Source organism: Eulemur rufifrons, chromosome 8 (genome assembly GCF_041146395.1).
Source record: "Eulemur rufifrons isolate Redbay chromosome 8, OSU_ERuf_1, whole genome shotgun sequence".
Taxonomy (NCBI): domain Eukaryota; kingdom Metazoa; phylum Chordata; class Mammalia; order Primates; family Lemuridae; genus Eulemur; species Eulemur rufifrons.
In genome coordinates this window covers 57,430,442-57,458,330 of record NC_090990.1, presented here as the reverse complement: position 1 = coordinate 57,458,330, position 27,889 = coordinate 57,430,442, and the positions used below count along the sequence as shown (strand labels likewise).

Genomic DNA, 27,889 nt, shown 5'->3' with positions numbered 1-27,889 from the left:
AGGGAAAATGAAACACAAAAAGTAGAACTTTAAAAACAAATACTCAGTTTACTCTTCATCATCCGTGATAATGTGATGATTAGCACGGACTTCAGCCAAGTCTTTCAACTATGTTTCTCATTAACTATGTACAAGAATTCTTGACAATGTACACAATTTCCACGAGGCTGCATACTTGATGCCAAAGATTCATGTAAGAGTGAAAATCCATCAATTATCTAGGTGTTTCCCAAATACAAATATTTAGTATTGTATATATAAAGCCACTGATTTACTTTCATTTTTCCATGTAGATATTTTAGGAGCTGCAGTCACTACAGTTTTTCCTTTTCTCCCTCTGATAACTTGCTATTGTTTTGAATCTAATGTCAACAATAGACAAATAATAATAGATCAAATGTCTATTGAATCCCACTTTATGTTCACCAATGTGTAATTTTATTAGTATTGAGACACCCAAGGTTTGGCAGTAATACAGATGATGAAAGAAAAAAATGTTACTTCAGAACTGAGAAAATCGAGAACAAAATATAACCCTATTTACTATATGGAATTGAACTTGAAACTTGATGTGGATGAGTTAAAATCATTTAAAAGAGGATGTGATTTGAGAGTTCCACTTTTGATAATAGCAGCTACAAACTCCATCTGATAGGAGATGTAAAAATATTTTCTGAAAAATAAATCTATTTGAAGGCTCAAAAACAGCTAAAAACAGTGAAGAATTAAGGCACTAAGATCCAGGGTGAGAATGAAACCCAGAAATGTGAGCTCAGAATTAGGGGTCACATTTCCCCTTTGGAAATCATCCTATTCCATTCCTCAATAAATATTCAACAGAAGTGCATGGAAAAGACTACCAAGAGACATGTAAAAAATATTCAGAGCAGCATATTCTTATTATGGCAATAACTCAAGTATTCATCAACAATAAAATGAAAAATTATATTCATAGAATGGAATATTATAGAGTGGTTTAAATCAGCAGTCCCCAACCTTTTTGGCACTAGGGACAGTTTTCATGGAAGACAAGTTTTCCATGGACTGGGGGCTGGGGGATGGTTTCAGGATGATTCAAGCTCATTACATTTATTGTGCAGTCAAACCTCTCTGCTAATGATAGTGTATATTTGTAGCTGCTCCCCAGTGCTAGCATCACCACCTCAGATCATCTGGTATTAGATTCTCATAAGGAGTGTACAACCTATGCTGCTGTTGATCTGACAGGAGGTGGAGCTTATGCAGTGATGTGAGTGATGGGGAGCGGCTGTAAATACAGATGCTTGCCCATTTGCCCACTGCTTACCTCCTGCTGTGAGGCTCAGTTCCTAACAGACCACAGATGGGTACCAGTCTGCAGCCTGGGGGTTGAGGATCATGGGTTTAAATGGATTAATTCCCAAAAATGTTGAAGAAAAGAGGCCAGATATAAAAATTTGTCTATGAATCTACATATATAGAATTAAAAATAGGCAAGACTAATCCATGGTGTCATATGTCAGTGTTGGGGAAAGGGTAAAGATTAAAGATTTGAGTTTGGATCTGACATGCCATGGTTCAGGACTCCAGTGTGTTTCTAGAATAAAAGAAAAATGAGTTTTCCAAATGGTCCAGACCTGAAACAAGTTTTTCAGAGGGGTTTGGGGGCAAATCCACACCTAATACCTTACTATTCCTTGCTTTGTCATAGTTCTCTGTACATAAATTTCCTCAGAGATTTCCAAGGGATGAGCAGTATAATCACTATCAGGGCAGGCCTCAGGCTTCTTAGATTGCCTACCAAAATAATACCTTAATACTGTTCCATTCCATCATTTCCAAAAGTCACATAATTACTCCCAGAATTGATTCAGAAGTCAGATCAGTTAACCCAGTGGTGTTTTTGTTTCTCCACACTTGCATAATTCCTTATGATAGAATAAAATTTAGCTATCAAAAAATAAATAAACTAAAAATATGAAGGATGAGAACCCTCAGATTATTCCTTCTTGAGTTTATCATTCAATATTTAATATATACAAATCTAAACTTTGTATCATTTCTATGAATATCATTTAAGATGGCAGTAACAAGCATAGATATGAAATTGCAGTCTTCTCTCTTAATCAGCTCCTTTCCAGATGCAAATACTATGGGTGATCGAAAGCTTAGATGTAATGGAAGACCCTTGCTTGAAGAATTTAATATTGAAACATAAAATAAGCAGAGTTTTCAAATAATTACATAGCAATTTTTTTGTTTGAATTTACACGGCAAAGACGAATCTTATCATATTTGACATCTTATTTCTTTTGTTATTTACTCCATGTTAAGCTGTTATTATCTCTCTTAACCTCCTAATGGGAGAATTATATTTGAGCAATTGCCTCTCCAGCAACATTTATGAAAATGAGTATAGTACTCGGAAAGTACTTCCCTCTGAAGCTCATTAAATGTTCTTTTCTAACTTATTCACATGGAGTATGGATTATTTAGCTTCCCAATAACTGAACAGTAGAATTTACCAAACAATGGCAAGCTATTTATATATTTCCCTTTTTGTTACAAAATGCAGACATGTACATGCCTTTTCACTGATAGTGTTATTAAAGATTCAATACCACTTGTGAATAACAATGGGCTGAATTATATAGTTAAGTATTAAAACCGATAAATAAAAAGTTTAAAAAAACTTTCTTCTAACTGTGAATCTATCAAAAATATCTTTCCTTTAGCTCATTGCAAAGAACTGCACAAAATACCAGAATTGCTATGACCTGGAAAATCAACCAAATATGGCCTTTGGTATGTCATATGCATGTATACATATGGATTTGAATGATTTATGGAAAGACATCTACCTCTCTATCAAAGCTATCTCTATCTAAAAAACCCAGAGACTATCCTCACTTATTTGATCCCTTTGCCAGCAGAGAATAGCTGCTTAAAAACGGCCTTTCAGTATTAGGCTCATCGTCAACTTTGAAGAGCAAGAAAGTGAATCTTGAATGTAAGACTTTAAAACTTTCCAGTATTCTTGACACCTGTTTTCTAAGTGCTACCAAGGTCAGTTTTCTCTCAGATTGTAAAATCACTCACAACTTTCTGATGTTTCCTTTTCTTCTTTCCTTATAAAACAAGAGATTGAAATCGTTCAGTTCTCTGCAACAATCTGAATTTCTTCCCATTCTTCTCTCTCTCACTAAAGCACCAAAGGCATTTGTGAACCTTTTTTTTTTTTTCCCCCTTTTCAAATTGACTTCTCTCCTGCTAAAATGCTTTTAAGAAAAGTTGTGCAAACAGTGGTCTGGGAAATTATATGAGATTTTTCTCTAAATTCCCATAATGCTTTAAACTACTCCTGACCTGCCTCACCCCAACGGCGTTTGTGTCTGTGGTATGTGTGAGCATTTGGAGTCTTTTCTCCTGGCCCTCATGTACCTTCCTAGCTCAAATCATACAGCAATAAGAGTTTAGGTATCCCAGTTAAACACCAAATTACCCTGGCTTATTTCAGTCACTGCTATTTTATTTTATTTTATTTTATTTTTATTTTTTATTTTTCTGGCTGGAAATTTCTATTCCTTCAAGTCCCAGCCTGTCAACTCTTTCCCAGTCTCTGTGCAGAATTGGTTATATTTTCCTCTATACTTTTACAACTCTTGGTTTATTATTTGGCAATTTTGCCTTCCCACTAGGTTTAGAGCTCTTTAAGGACAGGATCTAAATCTTAGTCAAATTTGGATCCCCTCACACAAAACATAAAATAGAGTATATTTCTAAATGAATTCTTGATGAAAATGAGTAAGTCAATTAACTGCAAGAACATGGTAAGGATACACCTCTTTCATCATATAGTCTTTATAGCAGTGATGTTCAACCCATGAGTCATGGTTCTTTGGTTGGTGATAAAGTTATTATGTGGGGCTTACACAGTTGGAAAATTGTTATTTTTGCCTGTTTAGCATACACTCACACTTCTTGATTTTTTTCCTTGGGGAGTCATCCTCCTTACTTTTAGTTCATGAGGTTCATGAAGATCAAGAATTCTGAGTGTGGTTATAAACTGTCTGTCCAATCAGAACATCACATTACCCTATCTCTAGTGGTTAGTTTAAGAAGAATTATGAGGCCAAAACTAGGGCAAGCAGAGCCAAAGATATAAAATTCTAAGACGTGTTGCTAATGTGGAAATAGAAGACATCTTTCCACTGCAAGAGTAGCCACAAGGTTGAAATTAAGAACAAAGTCAACACTAATGAGACCAATACATAAAAAGCTTAGAGATGGAGAGAGAACAAGTTTTAATTGTATTATTTGAATCCTAGGTCTAGGAATGCTCAAACAACATCTACTCTGATTTTTGAGTTATGTATATGAAAATCATTTTCTCTTTTGCTTAAGCCAGTTTGAGTGAGTTTTCTGCCATTTGCCACTTTAAAAGGGCATTTAATACAGTTTAACAATCTACATTTACATTAAGCTTTGTCTGTATTAGAGATTATATATGTGCCACATATATGTATTTACTGTTATTTTTCAAATACATGCAACACTACTATAATAAATAAAATAAAGAAAATTGAAGCTCAGACTCAGGGGGATGGGGAAGCATGGGCAATGTATATAGCCTGATCTTTTGTACCCCTAAAATGAGCTGAAAAACAAACAAAAAAAGAAAAAAAAAAGAAAATTGCTTATAAGTGTTATTGAATTTAGACCAGTATAGTTATACAGTCTCTAAAAGAGATGGACTCTAAAGATACAACAGTATTCCCTGAGATTGGCCTAATTTGTAATATTAAAAAAGATTAACATTCAAAATCTTTGTTGCGACTGATTTGGAACATCTGGTGCAGTCTTGAATCTATAATTCATGTTCCATAAATACATATTGATTGATTTCAATCATAAAAGATTTCCCCATTAGCTTAAATACAGTATTATCTTGAACCATATGATATTGTTGATTTGCAAGCATTTTGATCAATATTTGACCAAAGGCAATTTTATATGGTTCAATCTAATAGAAGCCCAATAAGAATTTACTGAATGAATCAATCAATAAATCTATGCATTTTTACTATTTATATCCTGTAACTTTATGCCATTCCAAAAGAAGTAGAACTAGCAATTTTGTGTTTGTTACTTGACTCATCTTATTTTTTGTTCAAATTGGCTTGTGTGTTTAGACATAACCTACAAGACAGAAATTGCCTGGAAGATTAATTTCCATTTCTAGGTCATTTTTCATCTGCTAAAGAAATAGCCATTTCAGATGCTTGAACACAAGTAGTCCTTTTTCCACCATTTGAAGTAAGCTCACTTTTTCTCCCTCTTCTTTCTTGATGGATAAACAAGGTCTGTGTAAGGTTTTCCTTCTTTATTTATTTTAATTATATTGTATGCTGATTCAGAGAAAATGCTTGTGAATGATTTGGTTTTACTTAAGCTTTCAAATCCTTCCCGTGCTCACATTTTGTCCAGAAGCCCTTTCCACCCTATATATATCCCCATGTAGCTCAATATTCCTTTCTCTCCCCACTGTTTGAATTGTCTGAGATATCATCTATAATGAAAGTGAAGAAAATTTCCCTGCAATTATGAGACTAAAAGAAATATAAAACCAGTGCCCATTCCCTTTCACCTATACCTCTACTCCTCTCAGCACATTGTTTTCTGCTAATTGTTACAATGACAGCCACTCTGGTTATTTATTTGCCAACTTTATGAGGGCTACATGTTCTGTGTCTTTACAGTGCCTAGAGTGCTTTAAGAACACATAAAAATAGCTATAGGTGATTTATGTTTAAGCAGAAAATGTTCCCAAAACTCTAGATGCAAAAAAACAGTTATTTTGTATTCCTGAAGACACTTTTGTTCTGCTTGAACCTTAATTATGCTTCCCAACATTTGCAAAATTAAAACCTCAAATTAAACATCTCATTAATGTAGCTCCTTTGCAATTCATCCATTTGTTTCAAAAATGATAAAGGGGGAAAATTATGCATTTCTGGAGGAATTTGGTCACAATACCAACTCACGTTTATTTGAATGTCTCAGAAAATAGAAACTGCAAAGCTTGTTGTGGGAAGAGTGTGGAAAGCAGGAAGTCAACCAAGTGAGTAAACATGAAATGGAGGATTATCCTTATTTGTGAGGAATCCATTCCAGCAAGAAATTGAATCAGGAGCTTCTGCATCTAAAGCAGTAGGGCTACTGATGGAACCTGGGAGAAATGACTTTTTAGATGAGAAGTAGACTGGACTAAGGGCTGTGAGACAGCATGGTCCAGTGACCAGGAGTCAGAGATGAGGAGTTAAATCCCAGCTCTGTCACTTTCCGGGTTTAAGCAATTTATTATAATTCAGCAGACTCATACTGACCCCCTACCTCTGCCAGGCCCTGAGCCAAGTGCAAGGACTTTTTTACACACAATTAGATCCTTCTAACCTGCAACACCTACTTCTCCTCGGTACTGGATTATTCCCTCATCATGCACACATGCACTAGTATCTCTCATCCTTGAAATCACTCCCTGACCCGTAGCCCCCTCCAGTTACAATCCAGTTATCTAGTTATGATGAACTCATCATAAGTAGAAAATATCCCAAGTTGAAAATGCATGTAATACCCCCATAACCTCATCTAAAAGTTGAAAAATTCCAAGTTGAACCATCCTAAACCAAGTCCTTGTCCTACCTAAATTCTCGGATGTATTGTTTAACATAGCAGGTAACTCCTTACTAATTGAAACCCTTCTCTCAGCTCCCATGACCCTGTCTTCCCTGGTTTTCCTTCTTCCTCTTTGGCAGGACATCTCAGTCCCCTCTGAGAGCACCTACTCCTCTGTCTTAGATCCTCTTCTCTTCACCTCTCTCTCCACAGGTGATCTCATCCACTCCATAGCCTTTAAAAGTCATCTATCTGCTGAGACACTCAAATATTATGTCAAGTATTTGTATCTTTTTGAGCCCCAAATTTGTACTTCCAACTGCCTCCTTAAAGTCTCTTCTTAAATGTCTAACAGGCATCTCAAATTTAAAATGGCCACAAAGACCTCCTGGTTTCTATTTCCCAACTAATAGCTCCAAAATGTCATCTGTGTCTGCCAAGTTCTTCTCTTTCCCTCATCTCTTATATGTATCTAGTAGACTGCCTAAAAATAAATAAAAAAAAAATATCTATTGATTTCTCTCCATCTCTACTGTCGCCATTCTAGTCCAATTCACTTCATCTCCCACCTGGAAATCGCCATAGATTGTCGACATTTCTATTGGCTTCGAATTATGCCCAATAATAATCCATTCTCCATAATTCATTCAGGATATTCTTTGTAAAAAGTATTAACCTACTAAAATGTAACCTCCATAAAGGCAGGCTCTGTTTTGGTAACTGTAGTATCTTCAGTGTCAAAAAAAAGGGTTGGTGCATAATATATATTCAATAAATATTAGTTGAATGAATAAATAAAGAAGATCATGTTTCTCTCCTGCTTAAACATCTTAATGACATAATATCATATTCAAAATAAAGTGTCAACTCCATTTTTCAGTTCTTTGAGATGATTCATTAGATTAATTTGTGATTTTTCTGTCTTTTGGATGTAGGCCTTTATGGATATAAATTTTCCTCTCAGGACTGCTTTAACTGTGTCTCACAGATTTTGATAACTTGTGTCTCCTTTATCATTTAGTTCAAAGAATCTTTTGATTTCCATTTTGATTTCCTCCTTAACATGATAATCGTTCAGCAGAAGGTTGTTAAGTTTTCATGACTTTGTGTAGAGATGAGAGTTTACTTTGGAGTTGATTTCTAATTTTAGACCACTGTGGTCTGAGAAAATGCATGGTATAATTTCTATATTTTTAAATTTGTTGAGACATGCTTTGTGGCCTAGGATATGGTTAATCTTAGAGAATGTCCCATGAGCTGATGAGAAAAACATACTTTCAGTGGTTTTGGGGTAGAATGTTCTGTAAATGTCAGCCAGGCCCATTCCTTCTAGAGTTCTGTAGAATTGAAAAAGGATGAGAAAACAACCACAAACCCAGCAGAAGAAAAGAAATAACAAAGATCAGAGCAGAACTAAATGAAATCAATAATAAAAAAAAACTGTACAGAAAATTAATAAAACAAAAAGTTGGTTGTTTGAAAAAATAAATAAAATTGATATTCATCTTGCTAGATTAATGAGAAACAGAAAAAAGGACTCTAATAAGCTCCATCAGGAATGAAAAAGGAGAAATTACAACTGATACTACAAGAATACAAAATAGCATCTATGAATACCATAAAAACCTCTATGCACATTAACTTGAAAATGTGGAGGAAATGGACAAATTCTTAGAAACACACAGCCTTGCTAGGCTCAATCAGGAAGCAATAGAATTCCTGAACAGACCAATATCAAGTATCGAAATTGAAACAGCAGTAAAAAAACCTTCCTAAAAAGAAAAGTCCCTGACCAGATGTTTTCACACCTGAATTTTACCAGACCTACAAAGAACTGGTGCTGCCTATCCTGCAGAAATTATTCCACAACATTGAGAAGGAAGGAATCCTCCCAAACATGTTTTATGAGGCCAACATCACCCTGATACCAAAACCAGGAAAGGATGCAACAAAAAAAGAAAACTACAGACCAACATCCCTTATAAATATAGATGCAAAAATTCTCAAACTTCTTTCATCAGAGAGCCTTTTTCCATGGCATATCTCACTTGACTAGAATTTCAAAGCACATCATTTAGGTAAATAGTGAATTAAAGAATCCAGTGACTGCAGGAATCATTAAGATGCTTTCTACATTCTTCTCAAATTCATTCAGCCTAGTTTGGAAATAATAATGGACATTCTTTATTTTTGCTCTGCCAGTACTATTCACTGTTTGCCACTTTTCAAAGGCATCTAGTATCATTGTTCTCTCCCCAGGTATCCTGGATTTTTTATGAGTTACCCAACATGTTTGACATCTTCTCCTTTCTAAAATTCTCATCTTTTCCTCTTATCTCTGTGACTATCCCGCTGTCCCTTCTTTCATTGTTCTTCATCCTATAACAACTCTTACTTGCACTGCTATTTCTAATTAGACTTTACATGGAGTAAAGTCAATTAATCCCATAGCCATAGCTATAATCTCTTTGAAGTGTACATCTAGCCCTTTACAACTTCTAAAGATTCCAAAGGCAGTACTAACCTTGCAACAGCTTTTCAGCACGTATTATTTAGTAGGGTCTATGCTTCCTGTAATGAGACTAAGGTGAGAAAAATGGTCCTGGTCCTTGCTCTTGCCAAGCCAACAGTCTAACTGAAGTGACAAAATAAAAAGGGAAATTGCAATAAAGGAAATTAAGTCCAAAGATAAGGAAGAAAACAAATGCTAAGAGCACAGAAAGGAAGCACCTAACCTGGTGTAAGAGGTGAAGTAGATCAGAGAAAGCTTCTAAAGGTAAATTAACATTCAGGCAACTTTCAAGTGCCCTATACCATATTCTTCACAATTTTCTACAAAGTAAAGATGATTATTTCTCTGGCACTTCAAGCACTAGGGTTGAAATCAATTTAAATACCTTAATGTACATTTTAATATGTGCATCACTATCTACCTAGGCAACTAGGCTGAAATTTTGGTATCTTTCAATCCTTTCTGCTTCTCATCTTCACTTTGGATCAGTGACCAGATTTGGTCAATTTTACCTCTACCATAGATCTATAATCTTAGATTCCTTTGCTTTCCCATTGCTACTGTTTCAGGTAAGACCCTCATTACTTCTGATCTAGTATTTTAACTTCCTCCTAACTTATGGCAAATGCTCCTATACTAAGCCACTCCCCATAACGTTGCCAGAGTTTTTGTGTTTGTTCATCTGAAAATTTATCTTATTGTGACCTGAATCTGTGGTCCATTCCTTTGTCTGTTAGCTAATGGTGAGATGGGGCATGATCTCTATGTCCAACAAGTACTCTCTGTGGCATGGGTGCTTTGTGGATGGTTAAAGTTTTGTATCAGCTGTCTGCTGCAAGCAGCATGCAAATGTCATAGACAGTAGACAAGAATTTTGAGCAAGAACAGCTCCTGTTCTGTCCTGGACTTCCCAGCTGTTGTCCATTTTCAAGTCTGCAGTGGGGAGACATACCTGAGAGGTGTTCCTCGGGGAAGTATGGAAGTTTAGAATGGGATTTTGTACCTGTGGTTTGATGTTATGTTTTCCAAGAGTCAAAATAAAATAAGTACCATGAAAATGTCCAAATATGAAAGCCATTTTCATCATTATATTTTTTCAGATAAGTCAGAAGGCCTAACACAAAGTTTTTAAAAATATTCAAAGTAGCGAAGTGTCAATTCTCATCTTTCCATCTATGAATTATTTGTGCTGGCTTAATGCTTGCTTCTTACCTACCCAGATCTCAGGTGGCTAAGTTAAGGCAAGGTCTGATGTTGCAGGAGAGGTGGGGAAAGGGAGACTGATTATGCTTTGGCTGTTAAAAAGTCTGTTTTTAATACTGACCTTTGGGGTATTATTATACTTTCTTTCCCTTGCTATCACCTCTGCACTTTCTTCCTACCCCTTTTCCTCCCACTCCTTCCCCTTTTCTTCCTCTTCCCTTTCTCTGTCTTTCTCAGGATGATTCGTGAAGTTAAACAAGGCATATTATGACCATCAGGAGGAGGAATATTTGTTGAGTGGGAAGATAGAAAATAATTAAGTTTTCTTCTTTAGGGATATTCTTTGCAATTTATTTGTAGAAAAGATATGAGAGTTGGAACCTTAATAAATACACATGCAAATAAGTTACTTCTGGATCCATTTAAGATAAAGGGACCAAAAAATAACATTTATTGAATGTCTACTATGTGCCAGACATTGCTAGCTATTTTAAAACACTATGAGGTGGACATCACTATAATGAAGAAATGAATGTTTAGAAACAATTTGTTCACCACTGCAGTGTTAGGAAGCGGTAGAGCTGGGATTAAGCCTCAATTTCCCTGTCTTCAAAGTGTACAATCTTTCTACTGTACTTAGGCTCCATGTTCTCTTTTATTTCACCACTGCTCTTAAAACTTCCACCTTGATTCTTAGTCAGTGTATTGTTAGACAAAACTCATAGTAACTTCCTTTATAAGAAGCGGTACTGTAAGCTTTTGTGGGCAAGCCAAGCCCAGTTTTTGAAAGAAAGGCTTCAATCTGAGAAGTCCCAGTGGTTCTTTCTTTGCAAAAATCCCAGCTCAGAATCTTAGTCTCCAGAGCAGAAACTTCTTGGGTAGAAAGTTGTGTATTCTTGCTGGTTATATAATCACTTGACAAAAAATGACTTTCACAGAACTTTATTAATCAAATGCTCAAAATAGTAATTTTTAATTTAATTTGTTTCTTTTTTACTTGCTTTTTTTGTTTCTTTGACCTAGAGTATATCCTCCTTAGTTCTCATTATGGTAGGTCTTGCATACCAAAAAACCACACTTTTTCTTCTAATATTCTGGGAAATGTGAATCAAAATAGAAAATATATATAAAATAAGCTGTTTGTAATATCCAATTATTGAGACATTTGAACAAAGGTTAAAGTAGAAGCCAGACAATTCCAGCTTCTTTGCAGCAAAAACTGTTATCATATCTGCCAAATCAGAAAAATGAATACAGATAATACATATTGTGTAATCTGTCTATAGAAATTTTAATCTTTCTAAATAAACAAATGGCTCTCTGAAATGGCTAAACCTTTCTTGCCCTGGCAATGAGTAGAGACACTTAGTATCCAGCTAAGGTTAGTAAAATAAATAAACTACTATCCAAATGAAAACCCTCTGAGCTGTACCTTTCTGAGTCATTTGTAGTCATCAAAGGAAGATTCAGTTTATCACAAATACATTTATTGTGTTTATTTTGAAGCTTTAACATCCACATTGCTAATTTCCTTCTGTCAATTAATTTTGTCTAGTCCAATCCAGTTTTCTGAATTTGGGCTAAACTGACTCTAGGTCGGAGTGCAAATGGAAATATTTTTCACAGACTAGTTATTTGATATATATTATACATTTCCACTTATTGAAACTACCTAGAAGTGCCCTACAATTCTAATTTTGAAGAGGATGTTTGATATATTTTTTGCACATGAATTATACTGTTTATATAATCTCACTTTCATGAGCTTGATTGTAAATTAATTTATTTTATCTTTTCTGAGTTACAATACCAAATTTCATTAGAGCCCATAGATGTCTTCTCTCATAAACAATATTTTGTAAAAGGAAGAAGCTGCATCACCATGATCCATATTTTAATGCTGCATATATGATAACAAACTGTTTTTAATAAACTGAATTTTGGGGGGGTAAAATTCTTTTTTTCTTTTCAGATGTTGTATCTTCCAATTTGCAACACCAAAGAGGTCTCATGTCTTCCTTCCACCAGTTTTTTGATGATATGTAAACATTCTGGGCCTTTTCTTTGCCATTCAATGCGCACTTTCATATTTGGCTAAGGAGTTGATTCTGGCACTGAATATCCTTTGCATCAGACTAGAACCTTCAAGAATGAATGGAGTATAAGTGCATAGTCTCAAAGACGTTCTCTCATCTCCCTTCCTGTCAATGTCTACAGTGCTTGAATTAAAAGCTAACATTTTCAGACAGCTACTTTGACCTTAGAATGATATAGATTTATACTCTTTGATGGCATCTGAGTAAACCTTTTTTCTTCCAATTCAGTTATGTTTATTTTTTTCTTTTAGCTGGAATTGGTTTTCATATCCTCAGTAAGATTATTTGGCAAATGATTTTTTTCTCCTTTTTAAGGTTTTAAAAAGGACAAATACCTTTTGTTCATGATTTAAAAGGTACCAATTCATATTACTTTGCATATCTCTTTTTAAAGATTTCACTTTTTTGTATTTACCAACCCGTATTAGGCAATTTACTTGTATTCACATTAGAAGGAAGAAGTGCATGTATTTACTACAATCGGATGAGTTTTAACAGACATAAACTGTAAAACCACCATCTCAATCAAAATATGAAACATTTCTGTTACCACCAAAAAATTCTTCGACCCTTTTGCAGTCCCCCCCCTTCTTAGCCCTTAGCTCCAGGAAATGCTTAATATTCTTTTTTACACTATAGGTTAGTTTTCATTTCCTAAAATTGTCTATAAATAGATTAATATGGTATGTACTCTTTTATGTGTACTTTCTATCTCATGGCATAAGTTGAATGCGGACAGAGAATGCTGACCATATTTGAACCCATAGTTGGGATCATTCTGATCAATCAGGAGGAGTGAAGAGTCACTGGGGAGTGAAAAGGATGGCTTATGTATTTATGTTAAAGAAACCAAGGAACAATTTTATTAATATAAGTAGAAGCCATAATATATTGGTGCTGGTGAAACCACAAGGAATGTTCAAAAATATAACACAAATCCTTATCAGAGAACAACTTCTTGGTCAGCTAAAAATCTAAAGTTTTCCATTAAGGCAATAATCACTGTATTTAAGAAGCTGAGCATCAATATAAAATAAAATTGTGAAATAATTAATTTAGACATAAAGAGATTAACAAGTTCAGGAAATGCTGCCATAGTTTTTTCAGGTTCACACGAATCTGATTTTAGTTCCCACATATTCTTTTCAGAGGAATATTTAAATAATTTGACTGTGACAAGCCAAACTGTTTTGAGACCTCATTGAAAATCAAATGAAAACATTAATCAAATGCAAAAATATTCCAGTCATGCATAGAAATGCTGCAGGTTAGAAAATAAAAATGCTGCCTGTGAGAAGGAAAATCAATCGATTTAGAAGAAGCAAGTATTGGTTCAAATCTACATGGTCACTAGTGATTAGAAATCACTAGAATTTCGGGGGGGGTTCTATTTTTCTTGAGACTCATCAGATGGTCTTGGGCTATGTCTATATTGCAAAACCAGTTTGTTTGACTAACTTTTCATCACAGTAAATTAGAAAATCAGATCAGTCAAACTACTGATTGTCTTTCCTTTTCTCACTGTTTTCTGGACAGGCTTTAGTGACGAGCATGCAAATAATCACCTGTAGCACAAAATGTCCAGGTAAGTGACTTGTGGAATAGCAGTCTTAACTGAGCAAAAGAATGATTTTCATACTATTGAATGCCACCAAATTATTCAATATTAAGTGATAACTATAATACCTTCTCATTTCTGCTATGGATTCTATAAAATACAGCTCCTTTGGCAAGGCAATCTGACAAATGTATTACGTTGCTATTCAGTCAGAGCTGCCCCCGTTCTGTAGGACTAAGTGACTACACATCCTTGTATTTTGAACTATCTTACTACATAGTATAGGTAACAGTCTTAGCCTGTCACTTACTGACTTTATTACCTTGGTAATTTGCTTAGTTTCTTTAAAGCGTTTTTGTGGTTATCTGTTTAAAAATGCCATCATGAAGAGTTATGAGGATGTAATTAGATAATGCCAGTGAAGCAATGAGTTCAATGCCAGGCATAAAGAAACATTAATATATGTTAGTCTTATATTCCTTGAATTTTTATTAATTCATTCATGCATTTGACAAATATTAATTGAATTTTTATTAGGGCACGGTCACTGTGCTTAGCATTGGGAATAAAATAGTGAAAATCCACAGCCCCTGTACTGATTAAGCTTAGTGTGTGGTAGGGAATACACTCAAGTATATAAGTAATTTTAATAGAGTGAGGAGTGAGACATGCCATCCTGAAATAAGCAAGGGCATGGTGTGCTGTGGGAAACGAAGGAGGGCTTCCTGGAGGAAGCACTAGGGATAAATAGGAGTCCGCCAGCAGAAAGCATTTTGGAGGAGGGGCACAGAGGAGAAGAGCATAAGGTGGTAAAGTCAGGGCGGATGTTTCTGTCAGAGGAAACAGCATGTGTTAAGGCATATACTAAATGTGCCCTGTCAGATAGAGGCTATAGATGCACTTCAACCTACAAAGCCAAAAACCCAAAACAACAGCAGCAACAGCAAAACTCTTGTTTTCTCTCTACTGCTTATAGTGCTGAAGAACAAGCTTGGCAAATAGTAGCTCTTTAGCCTCAGTTGTATTTGAGAAGCACAAAAGAGGAAACTTTGTTAAAGCCAGGGCAGTTTAACAAAAGCTCAGTGGTAAATGTCCGCCTGTGAGGCCACCCGTATCTCAAGAGAAGGACACTCAGAATATCTTTCCTATCCTTTGTATAAAATGAAAAAAAAAATTAAAGAAAGAGGAAGAATTAGAAGGAAGCCTGTAATCAATCCTTTCCTTTACAAACCCCAGCAATTCAGGATGCCTGCCAGAGGCTAAATCTTTTAGAGGCCAAGGACAGGAAAAAGCCTATTAAAATGTGCTCCATTCCCAGAGAAAGGGGTCACTCAAGATCCTCCGACCCTTAACTCTGAATAGATTTAATGAAAGCCAACTGCTATTTTAAGAACTTAGAAGGGAGATTTCCTTCCCCAAAGAGAAAAGACGGCAGACATCATCAATGCCCTAATGCTATTTCATCTATAGCACCTGGCATGCTTTTCACTAACTTTCTGGAGGGTGTTAAAGCCATTAAATGAGAGTTTAGTGACTGAGAATACAATTCTTCACATATAAGGCTTGAAATGTAATTGATACAAAGACCATCCCTCCAGGATTAAAGAGTTCTAATCATTCTGTTCTATGCTGGCCAAGGTATTAGTACACCTTTCAGAAAAGGAGTATGTTGTTCTCCACATCATGTAGTAACCATAAAATCTTTCACCTTCAGTTAGAGAAAGATAAACCAGACTACTCTACAAGTAGTACTGACCCAGCAGCTAGATACAAAACAAATCTTAGTCCAAGACTTTCTGGCAACTCTGCTTTATGCAATTAATATAAACGATGTACAAATTTCTCTTGTAGAATCTTTCTCCAAAGTCCTCCATTCCCTATTGTCCTGATATCCATATTAATCACAAGGGTATCTCCGTGAATAGGCAGATATAGACATCGTCATCCCCGTTTTGCCCGTGAAGAATCTGAGGCAAAAAAGACTTTGAATGACGTAGCAATAGGGACACAGTAAGAACAGGAATAGAGATGAGAAAAATGATTGTCTCTTGGTCTTGTCACATCAAGACGGTGTAATGGAATGAATTCTTCTCTTTCCCTGACTATTGAGGAAAGGGTAGGGGGCAACCTTCTCAATGTTAAGTTTGAAAAAAGCCTCCCCTGCTCTTTACAGTGAGAAGGACAATTGCTGAGATGAGTCTCTCAGTGAGCCAGTTGGGTGCAGGGAAGAAAAGCAGCCTAACCACACAGATGCTCCACACATCCTCTGCAAAAATAGTCTCTCCTACGGGGACTTTTTGACCTTTGGAATGTGCCTCTGATGATACTTCCCCTTCTCTACCACTATGTTTGCCAGCAAATGATGGTTGAATGACTAAATAACTGGTGTTTAAATTGAATGTTTAAGTTTTGCGAAGGATTCCTAGGAATATGAATCACTGAGAAGGATTTTGTTCACATTCTATTCTAGATATTCATCTACCTAATGGGAGTATCAGACTGAATCCCTGCTACGAATTTGAACCATGAAGGTATGGGAGGTCCCAATGAAGGTAGTAATATATGATTATAAGATTTTGATTCCTTTGCCCCTCTTTATAGAATGAGATCTACAGTCAAATAATCCAGTTATTTCTCAAGTGTTTTGACAAGAAAAAATTATCTACCTGAGAAATTATAAGCAAAGCTGATGGTAATACAATCCAAAGGAGAGATAGGCCCTTAGAAACATTTAATTCAGTAAAGAAACTCAGGCATCCAAGAATATTAAGTAGTGAAAATATTCTTTCAAAAATAATAAAGAAGAAAAATGATAATAGTTAATGTATTTTCTCATTTAAATTCAATAAAGCAGGTATAATTATTACCATCTTAGAACTTAGGAAACTGACACATTAAACAAATTGCTCAAGGACACAGATAAGATGTGGCAAAGCTGGGATTTGATCTTGCATGATCTGGCTCCAGAGCCTGTGGCCTTCCAGTGGGGTGGTAGCCCACTCCAACACAGATCCCGGGAGATGTCCATCCTGTGATCCCAGTCAGAAGAGTAACAGTATTTGGAAAGTTGCTTCCTTCCAAGGCTGACAGGAGAATATTGAAATAGAAAATATTAAACAAGGCAAGAAAGTTAACAATTATCTGTATCTCTTTTTCTAGGCCAATTTAAGGTATACTAGCTGTTGGATATTCAATCAATTGGAAAGAAATATCCACCTATTAAGACAGTTTCTCATTTATAGCTAGAAATTTTGGCTCTAGGTTCCTAGTCTGGTTGCACACAATTGAACCTCAGAATCTTAAGAACACAACGACACAAGTGACTCTCAGCAAGCCAGGGTGGAAAATGATGAAGTGAGAAATGAACCGATTGCCACACGGCAGAATTAATGTCATTATTGAAAGGTTAACTGCTTAAGAAATCGACAAGGTGCCAAGAGGGCATTCATGGTGCCTCCCAAGAAATGAGAGCAGAGAAGAAACAAGGCTGAACCGAGAAAAGCCTTTGTTGACATTTCCAAAAGCCTACTTTATACAGGCTATATCCCCGAAGAATAGAAAATGGCAATGTAAGGAGCCAGTAACACCAGAAAATTGCAGGCCAGTAAGTTCGCCACCAGTCACAGGAAAGCATTTGAAAGGTTTTAGAGGAACAAGGGGTCAGGGGTTGTGTGTCACTTGTACTCCTCCATGCTCAGTCCCTGGGTCAGGGAAGGTAACACTGTTACAGCGAAGGCACTCCTGCCACCCTGGCTTTGGGGATTCTCAGTGTGTGAATGTTGGGTTAAGGAAAGAGGCAGCAGAGTGAACCACTTCACCACAAAATGCACTGGAATAAGAAATCCTGAATGTAGTGGCAATACTTTTTATATCAAATAAAAAGTAAATTTTGGTATCATAGAATTTCTGGTTTGGGCCAAATTGTACCTGTGCTCTCTTATACACACAAATACATGTATTTGCACACACACATAATCTTGTGTAGCATTTCAAATGGCACATACCTCTAAAATGTGAGATTGAGGGATTTGTCTGACGGGGACAATTGAAGCAAAGATTCTAATGGAGGCTACTGTGAGAGTAGGTTTGACCAAGTTTATGCAAGCAATATGACAGTGTCGGCAAAATGAATGAGTTTTTCTCTGACTTAAATATACCTGTTTTAATTTAAAGGGAGTATGTGTCTAAGGGAATTTACTTAATGGGATGTTCAGTAAAAGCACTATTTTTAGAATTGGTAAATGCAGCCAGAATTAAATGAGACGTTCTAATGGAGGCAGCTGAGAGAGGAAAAACATTTTAACTGGCCCTGGGAGGAAACTTCAGCTATTTCCATAGGAGTGCAAAGAGAGGACAACACAGGACTAAAGGATATTCTAGTGGTGGAGTAGGGGAGGGGGACCTTAACCAAAATGAAATAGGATGAGAATGTTTGGAACATAGCTGGCCCTCTGGAAACTGAGAATTGGGTGAAGAGGCAGGGGCAAATCTACTCAGAGAAAACCAGAACAAGTTGGATGGAGAATTTCCGTTTAAATAATGGGTAGGACCTTGAGAGTTAGAGAGAACTCACTGTTTCTTCTGGAGGTTTAGGGAGCTGAAGACAGATTGACTTCAAATGGAAACTGAACATGTCAGAAATAGAGATGGAAATTAGGACTGAACATGGACACCCAAGTGAAGCTCATAAATAGGATTAGAGCACTTTGTGGAACTAATGTTTAAGGAGTTCTTTCTGTTGGACGTGGTACAACAAGGTTCTCTGAATACAGTGATGATAGTCTTTCTGTTGTACTTTCACTCTTAAAGAAAAATGTGTGTGTGCGCGCTAGCGCCTGGGGAACCTGCAGCCCAGGGCAACAGAGCAGGGGCCAGGCCTGGGTCTCCTCCCATATCCCCATCTCGCGGCCCAGAGAAAGAGGTGGAAGCTGGCTTTACCTCCAGCTTCCCCAGGCTGGGTTCCAGCAGCGCCTGGGCTCCTCCAGACCCTGGGCGCTCGCCTTCCCTCCTCCCTTAGCAACCGGGATGCTGTGGATACCGCCAGCGGGTGGGGGCCCGGGAGGCTGCGGGGAGCCCAGGCGCCCAGTGGCGGCGCGGCCCAGCCCAGGTGCCCGGCGCACCGGCGACCGCAGTGGGAAGCCACCCCGCCAACGCGACTATAGCACTTATGTCCCATATACCCAACTACATTGTAGTGAATCTCTGAGGGGAAGAACCAATGCTCTTTTCAGCCATGTACAGTGCTACTTCTGCGTTAATCTGAAAACAATGTTTTATTGCTGTTACCAGACTAAAGATTGGTAGAAAATAGTCCACAAATAATATTAATAGTTGCAAAAGTTTGAGACTCTGTCATATTGAAGGCACTTACGAAACTTTTGTAAAATTTGAAGCCTTTTTGGTGCAACTTAAGCATTTAGTTTAGATTAGAAGCAACAAAAACTGTATATATATATAAACATATCTGCTGTATAGTAAATGTGCTGTTTTCACTTTTAATCAACATTTATATTTTTGGTCCTACTGTATAATAGTGGTAACAACTTTGACTTACAGGGCAACAGAATATACATTTAATAGCCCACAAATAAAGAATTACAACTAGAGAAAACTTGCAACGACCACTCATTTGCTTTAGTACAACTTGTAAAGATGGTTGAGATGGCAAAGTAATACTCCTAAAACTCAAAATCATGTTTGCATTATGCTAAGTTAACATCTAAATCTGTTTCTGAAACTCAAAGAAAAAATGTTTATTAACATTTTTTAAAAAGAGAGGTAAAGGAAAGAACTAATAGCTATTAACAACAGTGAATAAATTATTTTAAAACTAGTAAATAATTATAAATAGATTGAGTCCTATATATATGTTTACTTTCCATATCTAAGATTCTGCCACTCTCATGTCTTGGTGATTTTATCTCTCCTGTCTTTCACGTCTGTCTTTCCCTTTCATTTCCACTGCCGCTAGCCAAATCTGCTTTTCATCCCTTCTTGTCTAGATTACAATTGCCAGTTTCTTGACTTCCCCTCAAGGTGATCTTTAAAAGATGCTAGATTAATCTTTCTATAATGAAGCTCCAAATTTGTGATTTCCAGCTCAAACATCCTCAGTGCCTCTTTCTTGCTTACAAAACAAAGTCTGAACTACCTTAGTCTAGCACTCACTAAACTTTGTGCTTTTGTTCCATTGTTCTATATTTTGTTCCTTGTCCTTTTCCTATACTCCACACACTGCATACATTTATACACTTAGTATACTAAAATGAAGCTGTTCATACTTCCTATATACACCTCTAATTCTCTAATCTCATCTCTATTTTATTAATGTCTTCCCTAAACTTAGGATGCTCTTCCAAATTCTCTCTATCCTTCAAGATCAAGATTATATGTCACCTCTTACACTGAGTTGCTCTAAATTCCTCAGAAATAATTAATAGTCTTCTTTCCAAAATTTTATAGAAATTTTTCACTGTCTCTTTTCTAGAACTTATTATTTTATACCTTAAAATATATTTAGGTAAGTATTTTTCTCCTTTACTAGAATGTGAAAGCTCCTTGGAAGTAGAGTCTATGGAAGTTTCACATTGTAAGTTCTACTGTGCCAAGTATGAAGGCTTTAAACATGGTGGATGTCCAAATAATTGTTGAACAAATGGCTGAATAGGGTAATTAATTAATATTTTATAGCTTCAGAACTGTAGAGTTTGTATAAAGGACTATATACAGGACCTATATGAACTTTATTGATGAAATGAAAGTTACTGTTGTGGAATGATCTGACTTGCTTCACAAACTAGATCAGCGGTTGCCCAACTAATCTCTACAGCATCTTTTGGATTCCACAGAGGTGGCCCAGGGGTCTCCCCCCTTAGCAGTGGGAAATGGGATATGAACAGAGTTTTCTACCCCACACTCTGCCTTCAACCAAAACTGCCCCATTTTGTATATTGGCCTTTCCTATAGGACTTAGAGAAAGGTTCAACCACTGGAATACTCTGATTATTTGTTTCAAGTCTCTATTTCATATGAAATCCTCTTCACATAAAACTAGGTAAATATGCAATGGTGGCTTGGCTGAATTTACCAATGCGAAAATACCGAAATGGTAGCACAAAGTAGTGCTTCATATAATTTTGTATCAAGACCTTCTTTAACACCTAACTTTGTATGATATTATCATTTTTTAATAGTCATTGAGCTCAATACTTATGATCTGATCTTACTGACCTAGGACCCAGTTAGCTGGTGCATCTTAACAGACATCACTATCTTTCTGGACAATCTTCATACATTTGAAAGCTCCAAGAGAAGCAGTTATATAGCTTTCTATTCTTGTAAAAGACAATGAGTGGCAAAACTCTATCACCTAGGCTTATGGTAGCCTGTCCTCTTACCGACAGAGTACCCTGATCTGCAATAAATCTATAATATATCTTAGAAATTTGTCTTAGACTCCTAGTTAGTTACACAATTCTAAGTTCATTATTTAGGGAAGAAAAATACCTGTTCAAGTCACGGTGTATAATTGGCTGTGTCAGGTTGTGAAGATACTCCATGCCTTTGGCAACATCTACTGCAATAATTAATTTAGACTGCAAATCAAGAATCCTAGAATTTAAAAATAGATTTAATGAAGATGAAATGGTCAAAGCCAATGCCATATCTTTCTAAAAGAAATCAAATGGTATGTGAGATTTGTTAGTCTGTGTAATTTCAGCCCTTTTTTCCTTTCTTGATGGTTAAGCTAAAAACTCAACAAATCTGGAAAAATAGCTTTTATATATCAGAAAATGCTTAATTATAGATTTACTCAAATATATAGCACCTCTTGCTTAACGTATTATACTTGATTTTATAATTTATTTGTAATATTATACTTAATTTCTTTGTAATAATATAAAAATGGAATCTATTTTTAATCAGTGAGTGAGATCACATTCTAATTATTGTATGCATAGACCTAGGAAGTGAATTCAAATTAGACTTGGGCAAAATCATTCTTTTTTAAAATTTTCTTTTATAAATACTGTAACCCCTGGGAATTATTTTATTCTGAGCTTAAATATATCTGTTTTATCGGTGTGTTAAATTTAGCCTAATTATTTTAAGCTTCAGTTGCCAATTTAAATTCCTTGAATTTGTTACCTTCAACTGAATTCCTATTAAGAAAGCACAGGGTATTTCTATTCAATGAAACACAATTATTAGGCATAAATTATTAGCCATATTTAAATGCTGCATTTGCTAGCAATTACACATTTCAGAAAGTAAAGACTCATTCAATCAGAAAGCCTCTGAAGTGTTGCATGAGTAATTCCACCAATGTGTCCAGGGATAAATCAGAACAAGAGACCCATACCTTTTCTGTTCATGAAGGAGGGAAAAGAGAGAACCCCCCGATATGTACTGAGTGACAATGGCAAACTGGCTGGGATCATTCAAGCAGGCCCCCACAAACTGAATTACACAGGGATGATTCAGCTGGCAGAGAATGGACACCTCTCGGCAAAACATATCCACATCTGACTTGGAGCAGTAGGTGTTGGCTCGATAACTAGAAATGGCAGCAACAGGAAACCCTCAGTCAACAGGTGTATCCAGACAGGGGGCTTGCCATGCAGATGCTCCTCAAAGGTCACCAGTCCACCAGGATGCTAAATTTTTTCATTTGCATGCTTACCGTTTTATAGCCACTATTTTATTTCTGCATCGTCCTTTATAGACTTTCCCAAAAGAACCTAAAATTGTTTAAGAGAAATAATTAAACACATATTATCTTGGACTCATTAAAGCTAAAGCAGACCTGCATTTTCTTAGGTTACCTGAGCCAATAATCTCATGGAACTCAATTTCCGAGAGTTGAAGATGGAAATGTGAAGGCAATCCAGCCCTTAAGAGGAGAACATCTGCCTTCTCTGCAAACAGGAATTGTTATTTTATATTTTAAGATAAAAAGTACACATGTGGATGTGTACACACACATGCACATATATACGTAACCAAAAACATCATTTCCCAGTAACATTTAATTTTCCAACTGTAATGGACTACTTGAAGATACTAAAACCTTATCACAAATAATCCATGACCCCCTGCATTAAAAGCCAGCTAGTTTTCTGTGTCAGTTACTTGCTCTTTGTTATCAGGGCTAGGGGTTTAGCCACCCACCAGCTTGCCTGCATGACGTGGCAACCCTGGAGAGCAGACCATATCACCTCATGATAAAGGTTCTAAACTGGTCAATCCCTTCAATCTATCCCAATAGGCTTACCGCAAAGGGATGTCAATTAAATGTCAGGAAATAAACATATGAATAATTCTGAGGAAACATCCAAACCGCAAAAGTAATCATAAAGGACTTCAAATTACAAACAGTTAAATATAAATTTACAGTTGAATCATTTTTTTTTTTTTTACTTTCCTGTTCCAATGCTATTAATTCCTATGTGCAGCATACATTCAAAAAGTTTCCAAAGTATAACTTATTTAGGATATTTTGAAAAAATAATGTTTTTTCAAATATTTCTTCTAAGGCAAACCTATTCCCAATTCTTCTTAAGGAAATATTACTATTTGTAATTCATTCTAATTAAAAAATAAAAATACGTAAATAGTACTATGAGAGTTGGATCTTTAATACTCATGAAATTTTCACTGTTACTATATCTTTATGTACTGAAAGGGCATAAAGGGTAAGGTTAAATTATGGAAAGAATGGTCTGTTGGCAATATTGTTTATGCTTTTAAAACAGTTATCATTTGTAATATGTAAAACAAAACAGAAAGTTATCATATTTGAAGCAATAGTTAACCTAAGTAATAAAATGTAATAATTGTCCCATATTAATAAGTACCTTTTGTCATGCTTTTAATCTTTCCCAAGGGAGATGGAACAGACACGTAAGAGCCATCTAGAAATTAAATTATATATAATAGAGTTGAAAATAGCAATCATTTTTTTCTGCATAAAAGTTCAACATTATAAAAAGGATCAGGTGATGAAACCAAGCAAAACATAGCTTAAGGCCCAAATCTTTCTCTGGATACTGAAGCCGTACTGCAAGTATTTATTTAGAAAGTACATAAAAAGATTTAAAACAAAATCCAAGTTGTAGCAGACTTCAGCAGATTTAATTTGTGTCTGGATATGAGTATTCAGTAATAGATTACTGAAATGGAAAACGACTGTGCTCAGCTTATGCAGGCCTTCCTAGTCATGAACAAGCCTCATAAACGTCCAGATCAGGAAATGTTAAACTTGGAAGAACTGCAGATTGTTGAGTTAGAAAATAGCATAAATGGAAGCTTCTTTATGTTCAGCCTTACTCAGACATCTAAGTTTTCTTAAAATAAAGTTAATATGGCATAGGGTATGTCCTCCCTCCTGGCCCCAGAATGCCAGTAACAGAAACACAGGTTTACCTTTAGGCACAATATTGTACAACAATGAAAACTGAATAAGAAAAGGGGTACCTCCTCCAGGCTGAGAATATTCATTACAGAGTAATTCATCCTGTGGTCTCTTATAATGCTTCAGGAGAGTGACAATGGCATCATGTCCTTTATGAAAAGACAAAAAGAACAAAGGATCTTATTTTTGTTTTATTTATTCAGCCTACCTTCAAAACCAAAAAAATGATAGGAGGTAGCTTACAACATAGGTCATATCTTAAGAGATAATATATTGCAATAGGGATTTAGTACTTTCATTCATTCATTAGTTCAAAATAAGTTATTAAGACTCTACTATATGTGAGGCACACTATGTTAGGCACTATGGTGGGTCCTGGGCATACAATGGACAAGGGGACTATATGGTCCCATCCTTAACAAGCTTACAATGTAGTAGAACAAATAATTGTATGAATGATAATTTCTAAATGAGGAAATATTAAGTGCTATGGTAGTATATAAGAAGAGCACAATTAAAAGAGTGAAAAGCATGTATGGTACCAGGAAAGAGAGAGGTACTTGCTGTGAATGAGCATTACATTTGGTTCACAGTATAATGGTTTGCGGTATAATGCAGCACTAAAATAATTTACACAGGATTTTTGAGATATTAATAGCTGGCTTCCCACCAATATTTGTACTTCTCTTTCACAGGGTGATTTTGTCACTGGGAATGGCTGGCTGCTCACCCAGAAACAAAATTTCTCTGTCCATCTTGCATCGAGTTGTAACCTTGTGACATATTCTAGCCAAGGGAACATGACCAACAGTGATGTCACTTCCAGGTCTGGGCTTTAAGAAACAGGTAAGCCTTTTACACTCTCCCCATCTGCTGGCTAGATGCAGAAGGTTCTGAGGCCCTAAGAGTTGGGAGAAAGCCATCCACTGACCAGAAATGCCCACCCTGGACTGTTATTAATACATAAGAAATGCTCTTCTATTATATAATACTGCTAACATTCTGGGGTTTATTAATTGCAGTAGGGGCTTATTGTGAAGGTTAAAAAATGCTAACTGCTCCTCTGGGTAAAGCAATGATTTTCAACAGAACTAAATTTTGATACTATTTTAATGCTTTCACTATAAACATAATCTACTGAAGCTAATTTACAAAAGAGGAAAACAGTCAACCTTAAAGACTTTGCCAAGAGACTTGTAAAATACAACTGAACTCATTATAAAAATGGCAAAATTTGGGCATTAAAAAAGTGTATGTGCTGCTTCATCATAAAGGATCCATAGTTAACACAGGTTCATCATACACCAGCTAACATACAGAATACACGCTGACAGTTGCTTTTGCTTATTAAATCCTCCTTTGCAAAAAGAATTAAAATGAATAGTGCAAGTAAGATCATGAGATAGAAAAACTACGGTATTTACTAGCACTAAAAGCTTTTCCAGTGGTAACAAAGCTGAGCTCGTTCAAGACCAAAACAAAAAAACATTGGTGATTACAATCGCCAAAACTGGTAGCAAAACTTAAATCTACGTAGTTAAGAACTAGCATCCATTTTCTTTTCATCTATATCTTTCTATTCATGACTAGTGGATCTCTGATTTTCTCAAGTCATAGACATATGATGAAATAATGGGGTGCCAGTCCCATTAGCACTCTTTCTTTGGACTCTAGTGAAATCACAATCAGGGAAAACTCAATAGACTGTAATGATATTACCCAATAGGCAAATTTCTAAGGAAGAGCTTAACAGGCAAAAGGAATAGACTATGGATAAGTCACAAGATCGGTGTGAACATGACATGTTTGGGAAAGGAAAGAAGACTAGTGTCCCAAGCAAGGATGATCGTGGAACCAGACTTGTTTGGAGAGGTAGGTGAGTGCACATCATGTGGAGTAGTGCTTCTCAAATGTTTTATTATGTCTAAAAATCACTTGGCGTATAATTAAAAACATATATTCCTGAGCCCCATCCCCAGAGATTCTGATTGACAAAGTCTGTGGTAGGGTCTGAGCATTGCCTTTCTCACAAAGTCCCGGCTGATGCTGAAGCAGTCTCCACTTTGAGTATACTGATGTAGAGCTATCTAGGCAAGGATAATGAGTTCAGATTTTCATGTGGATGAGATGGAAACCACTGGAGGATTTTAGTTAGTTAAAGGATATGACTTGTTTTACTTTATAAAAAGATCCTCCTCTACAGATTAGAAACGATGATACATCCTTGTAAGAATGTTGTAAAGATTAACAAAGATGATGTATGTAACACGTCTTACAGTTCTAACATAAATGTGCCTTTTAGATCTTCCCACTGCTTTCCTCATTTACTTTTCTGCCCCAAGAATTGTAAATGAACTTGGAAACTACCTTTTTGGAACTTCAGATAAATCTACGAAATACCAATATATTCATTTTCTATTGCTGCTGTTGTTAATTACTAATACCACAAACATAGTGATGTAAAAAAATTCAAGTTTATTATCTTGTTCGGGAAGTCAAAAATCCACCATAGTTTTCTCTGGGCTAAAATAAGTTGGGCTGCATTCCTTTCTAGAGGCCCTAGGGGAGAATCAGTTTACTTGTCTTTTGCAGCTTTTGGAGGCCACCACATTCCTTGGCTTGTAGTTGCTTTCTTATAGCTTCAAAGCCAGCAATGATTGCCTGAGTTCTCCCATCATATCATGCTGACCTCCACTTCTGCCTCTTTTTTCCATATTTAAGGACCTTTGCCATTAAAATGGGCCCACTGGGATAATCCAGGATAATCTCCTTTCTTGAAGTCAGCTAGTTAACAACAAGAATTCTCCTTTGCCATGTAGGGCAGCAATTGACAGGTACCCGTGAATAGGACCTGAACATCTCTGGGGGGCATTACTCTGACTACTGTACCCAGCTGAATGAAGATTTCAGTGTACCTTGCAGCATGTTGGTCCTGCCTTCTGTTGCCCATCTCCCCTTCTCCCTCCGGCAGCTATTGTAAAAATGCCTTTGGACTTAAAATATCCCTTAAGTTGTCTTTCGCTGGATTCATAGGTTCTCAGGTTTTGTCTTCCCCCCTCCACACTGTCTGACCCCACTTTATTAGGGGACTTGTAGTGCTTTGGGAATTTTTTTTTTCTTTTTTCTTTCTTTTTTTTTCTTTTTTCTTTTTTCTTCTTTTTTACTTAATGTGGTCTTAAGTGTTTGGGGCCAGCGAAAACATCAAAAATGAAAACTTTTTTGCAATTTCTGTTTTTCGTAGGAGAGACTCCTTTGAGGAAAAAAAAAAAACAACCCAAATTCCTAGAATTTACCCAAGCACAACAAAGCTTAATTCACAGACCCCACCTTCCCGTCTATCTCAGACCCTCTGTTGAGTTGCGTCGGCTGACAGACAAGAGGGCCTCATGCTTTCCCCAGTGAAGCAGAAAGCTGCATCCTGAATCCTGAACGCCTGTGTGAGTCAGTGATCA

At 36.2% G+C, this 27,889-nt stretch overlaps 1 protein-coding gene across 1 annotated transcript in view; it reads right to left on the bottom strand.

Moving 5' to 3' along the window:
* TNNI3K (TNNI3 interacting kinase) overlaps window positions 1-27,889 on the bottom strand; it is a 284,808-nt gene that overhangs the window by 128,454 nt on the left and 128,465 nt on the right. The window contains exons 12-17 of the mRNA XM_069478078.1: window positions 24,500-24,586; window positions 23,881-23,937; window positions 22,849-22,941; window positions 22,707-22,764; window positions 22,386-22,580; window positions 21,530-21,634 (exon numbers count right to left, since the gene is read on the bottom strand). Of these exons, the coding sequence (XP_069334179.1) occupies window positions 21,530-21,634; window positions 22,386-22,580; window positions 22,707-22,764; window positions 22,849-22,941; window positions 23,881-23,937; window positions 24,500-24,586 (595 nt within the window). The remainder of the gene's footprint in view (window positions 1-21,529; window positions 21,635-22,385; window positions 22,581-22,706; window positions 22,765-22,848; window positions 22,942-23,880; window positions 23,938-24,499; window positions 24,587-27,889) is intronic.